Here is an 8,887-nt window from a genome sequence, read left to right on the forward strand (position 1 = left end):
CTGGGGTGTGCGGTAAGTCGGGCGGGAGGCTTTGCAAAAGTGGCTGGAGAGGGAGAACCTCCGGTCCGTTCCCGGGCAGCTTGCTGCCCACCGTGTCCGGGGGAGAGTCCTGTATTGCCGGATTTGGGTTGGTTACTCCGCAAAGCATGGCTCAGCTTTTACTCCACAGGTGCTGCTTATTTGGGGAGTCCCTCTTGGACATGTTATCTAGCGGCCGCACTGAAAATCTTGCTCTGTTGAGGGTTGCAGGCTCAATTTCTCATTACTTTGTTCTTATTTCTTTTTGATAGTGATTTCTCTGCTTTAGAATTGCACCAAGCTGAAAATGTATCAGTTGTGATTGCTAAGTTGCTGATGTTTAAAATTATATCTAATAATACCCGTTATTAGTTCACTCTTACTAAACCTGTATTTGGGTGCTAACTATTCTAGAGATTTGCTCAGGCAGACAGAACCTGGATTCAGATGTCGGTGAGCAAAGTGTTCACGGCTTCAGTACAGGGTTTCTCCTCCCTGTACTTAGTGATTGCAAGTATACTCGCTCTGTGTGCTAGCAATTAAATGACACTGGTTTTGAGATGGGAAATAGGATGGCAGAGTTGGTGTGGTGCCACATCTGATGTACAGCCATGCTTCTCTCATGTGCTGATTGACCCAGGATAAGCGCTGCAAGGGTGCAGCTATCTCACTTTTGGAGATAGCTGGGACTAATCCGGGGTTCTCTGACCCTGTACCACTATCTACTGCTTTCACTTCTTCCTATACAGAGAAGACCATACAGCTGGAGTAAACAACTGTGGAAAAAAGACAAGAGCCCAGGTATGGCTTTTTGGACACTGGTGTCATACTCTTCTACCTTCCAGTAGAGTCACAGAAGAGATCTTCATCTGTACAAGTTAAAGGCTACCTGGGAAATGGCGACAGCAGTGGGGGACGAGATCTGTGCGTACTCGTTATGCTGTCCCCACTGACACTGTGACCTTCCCTTTATCTGTACCCTGCTCGGATTGGGGAGCAAGATGGGAATGCTGCTGGACTTTCAGAAAGAAGCACTGAGAATTATTATATTATAAATGAGAGATGATCTTTCTCTTGGAGAAAATTATATATTATAAATTATAATTATAAATTATTATATTATAAATGAGAATTATTTCTTATTTGCAACAAAGATACTTTTTTTTAAAAAGGTTATAGAGTAGCGTTTGTGAAAAAAAATATAAATTCTTACAAATAAATACAAAACCAGACAAGGGTAAAACCAGATTGTACACTGGGCGGCCAGTGCAGCCGTTCCCCTTCCACTCTTGTGCTGCTCCTTCATCCTATACTTCCACTTTTTGCTTGTTGCATTCGTTTGTTGCACCGTATTTTAAATTAGTCTCTGGCACTGCAATTGAATGGTTCAGGTACCTTATTCTCATCAAAGTCAAGAAAGCTTCTGGTGACTGGGAGGGTTTTTCCCTTATGCATGGATCTAGGTAGTAGTTTTCTAGGAAGAGAACTGGCAGAACATAGCTGAAGGTGCTTCCTCAAAGCTTCTGGGGTGTGAGACACTGGAGAGCAGATGGAACCTCTTTCTTGAGTGCTGCTGCAGCAGAGCGATTGCTTGATGCTTAGATGTTTCAGCCTTAGGCATTATAAAATAGAGAGTACAAATCGTCTGTCTTTTGAGAAAGAGACGGTGGTTGTACTGTGATGGCACAGCAGCCAAACTCATTCAGATAAAGAATTACTCGTGGTTCTTAAATGCTTGCAAGAAAGAGTAAGCTTTCTTATCCTAGCATATATATATACACACACATGCACATCTCTTATTTTATGACACTGCTTACTTGTTTCTCTGTGTTCTATGACATTTTCTGGCTAATAATTAGGGATATCAATTCATAATGGTATTGTGTCACTACCACAATTCTGCGTGTGTATAATACCACCTTACGCCAAAGTGTTAACGCTCTCATTGGGTCAGCGGTGAGTCTTAAGTTCTGCTCACTGCCGCCCCGCCGTGATGGTTCCCGGCTCACTCTGCTTTCGGTGAGCCTGCTGTCCGCCACTCTTCCTGCTCCAGCAGGAGGGAATGGCGGTGCGCTCCCCCTCTTCGCTAAAGTAGCAACGCAGCAGTGAGCTCAGTCAAGCATTCAAACAAAGCCATAGGTTCCCTTTGCAACGTCAATCATTACAACTTTGTTTTCAATGGATTGGAAGGGTGACGAACGGTGCCCGAACGGTAGGACTTACTAATTCAGTTTACAGTAGGAAAGTTCTTTTGCCAATTAAAAAGAAATAGGTAAGAGGCGAAGGCTTCAACAGAAAGTTATTACGATGGAAGTTTGGTCTCAACTGTGGCAAATAAATGTGCTTCTAGGATAGAAAATTTGGTGTTGACAGTAGAATTAACAAAAACTTAAGCTGATTGTATCAGAGATCGTGCTGTTCCACAGAAACGCATGATATCTCTCAGGTTGCTTCTTAGTTTATCTACGAAGAACATACACATAAATCCCATAAAATACGTATTTCAATGTCAGAGCACAGAGATTTTAAGAACTAAAGAAAACGGTGTCCTTCAGAGATTAAATGTAAGAGATTACTTGAGAAGATTTATTTTAAAATTTAGCAAGGTGAATGGAAATATATAGAACAGAAAAGAAGAAGTGTGAATTCAAATTTCTGATTTGTAGAGTCATGTTAATTATGTTTTAGTATTTATTCACAGCTATTGTTTCCATGTATGCTGGATAATATCTGTATCAGACATATGGCCTACGCAGAAGACCTTCCACTTAAAAGTCAAAATCTTGATTCCCAGTAGCTGGGAGAATAGGGAATGATAATCTACCCTCCCTATTCAGTGAGGAATGGCTGTATAATTGCTCCAAACAGACTGCTGCAGTGGAATTCCTTACTTAACTCTTTTGAATCATGTTGTAATAGAGGGAAGAGTAGGGAGCACAGAGAGCCAAATTCAGGCACAGTGAAGAAAAGTAATGTATTAATGGTAATCGGGAGGATTAAAAACATTGACAGTCTCAGGCTCCTGATCTGTTCCTCTGTTCTGTAATTATGCATCTTTTCATGAAAAAGGTTGGTGGACTGCTCCTTAGCACCCAATTTTATCTTGTGTAGTTCAGCTGAAGGGGTTGGGTTGTATATGTATTAAAGAGACTATACCAGGCTCTGAAAGAAAGAAGAGAAGGGGCAGTTGGAAATGTAAAAATGCAGAACAGGAAGAAGTGAACTAAGAAACTAGAGAAAAAGGATTTTTGCTCCATAGTTTAGAAATAACCAAGATGGTGGTGTCTGATCTACTGTTGGTTCGTTGTCATAAACTATGTGAGAGAATAGAAGTTACCAGATGGTCTGAGTCAAAGACAGTGCAGAAACATGTTTTTCTTTTTAGGTAAGTTCGAAAAGCAGAAGAGGAATTTTGGATGGTTTAAGGCTCAAGATGAGTTTGCTGTAAAATGACACGGATGGTATCTACGGAGAACTGCACCAGGATAGTCATTGATTTTGGGGGGCTCAAGAGATGATGAAGCAAGTCTTTCACTGCCCACTGCATTTGCTAGAAGGTGCAGCAGGACAGAACGCTGATTGAAAGTTTGGGTTAATAATTTATCTTATGTTAGTGTTATCTTTGCATGTGCTTGGGGATGGGTTGAGGAGGCATTTCTCTTGGAGAAAAAAATGGATTGCCTGTTCTTCCTTGTCTCTGCTTATCAATTACTGATAATTGTGTTTCAGTTACTGATAATAATACCTCTTTGACTTATTAGGAAGCTGCCCTTGGTAAGGTCAATAACGTATATTGGATATTTCCTACGTTCATTGGAAAGAAAGTGTCTCTTTACAGCATGTTATTGAATTCCTGTTTTGGTTATGATGTTTTATAAGTAATCAGGTGTTAAAAACAGATTTTCTGTGGTATTGGGGAGTACCATGTTTGGCCCAGAAAGCACTGTGGTACTGAGTGTGGTGTATTTTAGCTCCCTCTAAAAAAACTAAAGGTCCTCCATGTCAGATGCTTTCTGCTTCTCTTCAGTATTTTCCTACAGAACTGAGAAATTGTGAGGGAAATGCAGTATCAATGAGCCTTATTTTCCACTACTTCACCACTGCCTAGGATTTTGTTATAATATCCTTTTTAACTACATTGTGGTAGCATAAACATTGATGAATTAATAGTTTATAATTTAAAACTAGCATTATAATCTGTGCCTTCCATTATATTGTACAGTGTTCTTCTTGTGCACTACTTTGCAGAGGAATGCAAGCTTCAAAGAATAAAAATACAGACAAGGCAGAACCATTCTACAGGCTTTCAGTGCCAAAGCAGAAGACCAGTTCTGAGATTATAAATGAAGCCAGAAATGTTCTACGAACATTAAGAACTCGGAGACCGTTTACGCCTAGAGAGGATCAAAGGAAACTTTTTGGATCTGGATCCACACAAGCTCCTCAGAATAGACCCCCTTCAGTTTTTAGGTACTGTGGCTTTAAGATTTTTTCAAATATCCTTTAGTAGCAAGAGATTTGATTCTGTAATTATGTTTCTGGTCATTTTTTTCCCTGTGTTAATCTGTATTCCTAATCACATCCTTTGCCTTCTTCTAATGAACCTCACTGTTGGTGTTAATCTACATGTCCAGGAAGTTCCTGTGGATTAGAGCTACCAGAGGCAGTCATTACACTAGTTTTGTGTGTGGAGGATAATACAGGAAAATGGTCTCTAGCTCACCTTTTTCTTAAGACAATGTATGCTTTTAATTGAGATAGTCTTCAACTTTTCCCTAGAAACTGTGAAAACTTGCTTGTTTCCACATAAACTGTATGCTAGATCTTTTTTCAGAGCTTTCTGATATATTTTTAAATATAAAATTGTAGGTCTTGAAGTTTGAAATGCTCATTTTTAAACAAAATTTATACTACTTCAAAATTATTTCTGTGTGGAGTTTTGTTACGTAGCATAATTCATAGAGCTCAATAGGACTGTCTCTTGTGACAAAAGAGAAAAAAAAATTGTATGTTGGGCTTTTTATATCCATTTTCCCAGTCACTTTTTAGCTCTCCTTATATGCCAATTCCGTAATGACTGTAGGGAGGAGATAGGAGCTGTTTTTTTAGTGTTAGGTGTCAGGCATGCCAGAAAGGATGCTGAAACGTGTTTGAATGGCCATACAGGTAAGTCAGTGTCCATGCTGTTTTCATGGCAGCATGACTTCAGGCACTCAGTGTATCCGATATTCCTTACTGCATGGTGTTGTGCCCTTACAGAAGGCAGGAGCCTGAGAGTGACTTGGCTGTTTGTTGGTGACCAGGTAATGAGATCACTCTGGCTGATATCCATGCTTGTTCTGTCTGTGCTTCTCCTGTGTATGGGAAGAGCATGCTCATGCCTGCACAAACCTGGGTTTTCTGCCCTGCGCTGTTCTGCAGCTTGTGTCAGATAGCTTGGGCGCTAACCACAGTTGGGTTTGTGCATGAATTTAGGCTTATATTAGAGAATTGTTATAGACGTATATGAAATAAACTGTATCACGGCAGGTGTGCAGATGATCTTGTAATTCTTCTCCCTCGATGCTGCTGAATTCCCAGATATCAAAGTTAAATAGCCTTCATGGAAGAAGAGCGATAGTGTAAAAATGCATTGTCACTCTTTCTTTCTTCCTCCTTTTCCCCATATTCATTGGCAAAGGGAAGAAGTATGCAATAAAATAAAAAAAAAAACCAAACCAACCACAAAACACTGGGTCTGCTTTATTCATATTATGTTTAATTTCTTTATGCTAGTCTTCATGCATCCAGTTTTGATTTGGGTGAATCAAGACCAGTGTCTGGTGTTCGTCTTAGCCCACTGGATCATGTGAGTACTCTGGAAATAACTCTATGCAATACTGACATACAAATATGTGTATCAGTAGTGTTAGGAAAAGATATGGTTTAAATAGGTTGGGGAGAAATGGAAGCCTGTTGTAATGTTAGTCTGAGACTTATAAAGTCAATTTCATCATTTTTTCCCCAAAATAAACCTGAAAATAATTTAAACTATTTAAATATTGCTATATTGCATTATAATTCTAGGTGACATTAACAAGAATCAGAAGACAGATACTTGAGTCAGCTTTCTTGTGTAAGACTACTAAAATAGAAAAAGGTTATGAGCATTAACATGAGCCAGCAATGTGCCCTTGCCGCTAAGAAGGTGGCTAATGGTATCCTGGGCTGCATTAGGAGGAGTGTTGCCAGCAGGTTGAGGGAAGTGATCCTTCCCCTCTACCCAGCACTGGTAAGGCCATACCTGGAGTGCTAGGTCCCATTCTGGGCTCCCTAGTACAAGAGAGACATGGAGCAACTGGAGACAGTCCAATGAAGGGCCACAAAGATCATAAAGGGACTGGAGCATCTCTCCTGTGAGGAGAGGCTGAGAGAGCTGGGACCGTTCAGCCTAGAGAAGAGAAGGCTTAGGGGGATCTTATCAATGTATGTAAATACCTGAAGGGAGGGTGCAAAGAGGACAGTTCCAGGCTCTTTTCAGTGACAGGACCAGAGGAAGTGGGCACAAACTGAAACAGAGGTTCCCTGTGAACTTCAGGAAACACTTTTTCTACTGCGAGGGTGACGAAGCCCTGGCACAGGTTGCCCAGAGAGGTTGTGGAGTCTCCATTCTTGGAGATCTTCAAAAGCTGCCTGGGCATGGTCCTGGGCAACTGTCTCTAGGTGGCCCTACTTGAGCAGGGGGGTTGTTCAAGATGACCTCCAGAGGTCCCTTCCAACCTCAACCATTCTGTGGTTCTGTGATCAATAACTTGAAAGCAACTAGGTTGATTGTGCTTCCTATTTGACTTAAGCATCTATAAAATGTAATGATGGTAGTTTATTTAAAAAACATATAGAGGTACTTGTAAGAACTCCTTTTTCCCCTCTGTGAAGGTTTTGAATTGTTTTCAATTTATAAGTATCTGCTTTTTCAGGTTTTTTATATTTAATCTTTAAATATAAGATTAAGTCATGATCATTTGTTTAGTACCTGAGAGAACAGAGCATGCTAAAACAGTTAAGTATGCTTGCTGTATATGTTGTTTCTTCAAGACAGTAATCTAAATGTAGCATTCTTTAGGAAATCAGGGGGAAAAAAAATTCCAAGAAATGTTATACTTCAGTAATTTTGATAAGGTAATGTATTTATATGAATCAAATAAAAAATTTCTGTCCATACTTATATTTAGATTAAATATATCTACAGTTGGATTTAAATACTAGTGTTAAATTTTCATTTATCTTGTATGTGAGAGTGGAAAAAACTAGAGAAAACTACTGTTAAGACCAATGCAAAAACTGCCTTTTCTGCTTTACCAATGGAGATAAGTTAGTACACTGTAAATGTAGAGCTTGTATTAGTCATGGTGGTTGTGAGGAGTGGGTCTCACCTCTTGGCTATCTTCAACTAATACCGGGGGGAGTTCTGAAGGATTGGACTGGAGACTTTCTAATGGATTCTTTATTGTAAGGAAATTGGAGAGAACCTTGATCTTAGAGGGCAATGCATTTATGTAGGGCACAACAAGTGTTTTCTACCAGAGGTTCAGGGTGTTGGTCACCATCCTTTAAGATGCAAGATACTGATATAAATAAAACTAGAACTTGCATGTTTCTGGATCTGCATGATTTGTCTCAGTGTGATAGAAAGTGGTGCATATGATATGAACACATTTGAAGTGTTCTGGAAATACTACTTTAGTGCTCAAAAACAAATCATAAAGAAAAGACGTGCCTCTAGAATTGTTAGCGCAAGTCTTTGGCACAACATTTTTTTCTTTTTTTTTTACAAATAAGCATACTGCTAATGATATTAAATGGGTATTTATGAGGGAAATAAATAATTCTGAGTTTCAGTTGCTCTACTCAGGCTAGTTTTTGTTTGTTTTCTGCACTCCTGAATGTTTGCTTTTAAATGGCTTTCTGTGGTGGTAATGGTATAGATATCTGGCTTGTTCAGTGGAATGGTATCATTAGATTCTAGATATGAAAATTTCTTAATGAGCAAACCTATGTAACTTTTACATATTCTATTCTGAACTTAACCCTTTGTATAAATAATTTGGTTTTCTATTTTTTTTAATTTTTGCATATATGAAAATGAAATTATCTGTGCTTTTATTACAACGTCTTCTTTATCTTTGTCACAGAAACCAGTACTAGTCACTTTCACAAAAGATGAAGATTCTTCCATTTCCCTTCCAAAGCCTCCTGCCGATGCTGCAGAGGTTAGAAAAGTCAGCAGTGCTCGGGCACGCTTATTTAGAAGAACTTCTCAGGGAAATTTCCTTTCTGCTAAAATGGTTTCTCCTGATCAGAGTAAGAATGTTTTGATATATATTACTTCCTAGAAAAATAACTGCATGATGGGTTTTAATATTGTTAATTACATGAAGTATTATATTATATTATATTATATTAAAGGACCTGTGTGTCCTTTCAGAGTTAATTTTAAAAATAATTAAATGGCTTTAAGGCAGTTTTGAAAATGTGATTTCCAAAAATGATACTGGCTTTCAATTCTGAAAGTGAATTGAAAGCTACTCAGGTGCCTTTTTTCCTATAGAATCATAGAATCATTAAGGTTGGAAAAGACCTCTAAGATCATCGAGTCCAACCGTCAACCCAACGCCACCATGCCCACTAAACCATGTCCCTAAGCGCCGCATCTACACGTCTTTTAAAAACTTCCAGGGATGGTGACTCAACCACTTCCCTGGGCAGCCTGTGCCAATGTTTAATCACTCTTTCAGCAAAGACATTTTTTCCTCACGTCCAATCTAAACCTCCCCTGGCGCAACTTGAGGCCATTTCCTCTCGTCCTATCACTAGTTACTTGGGAGAAGAG

The 8,887-nt window shown here is 39.3% G+C and overlaps 1 protein-coding gene across 1 annotated transcript in view; it reads left to right on the forward strand.

Annotated features, from left to right (window-relative positions):
* Positions 1-753: 753 nt before the first annotated feature.
* The window catches only part of ARMC2 (armadillo repeat containing 2), a 73,078-nt gene continuing 64,944 nt past the window's right edge, over positions 754-8,887 (forward strand). Inside the window, exons 1-4 of the mRNA XM_009326397.1 lie at positions 754-819; positions 4,267-4,488; positions 5,794-5,866; positions 8,190-8,358. Of these exons, the coding sequence (XP_009324672.1) occupies positions 4,271-4,488; positions 5,794-5,866; positions 8,190-8,358 (460 nt within the window). The 5' untranslated portion in view covers positions 754-819; positions 4,267-4,270. The remainder of the gene's footprint in view (positions 820-4,266; positions 4,489-5,793; positions 5,867-8,189; positions 8,359-8,887) is intronic.

This window comes from Pygoscelis adeliae, unplaced genomic scaffold, assembly GCF_000699105.1.
Source record: "Pygoscelis adeliae isolate BGI_AS28 unplaced genomic scaffold, ASM69910v1 Scaffold206, whole genome shotgun sequence".
NCBI lineage: Eukaryota > Metazoa > Chordata > Aves > Sphenisciformes > Spheniscidae > Pygoscelis > Pygoscelis adeliae.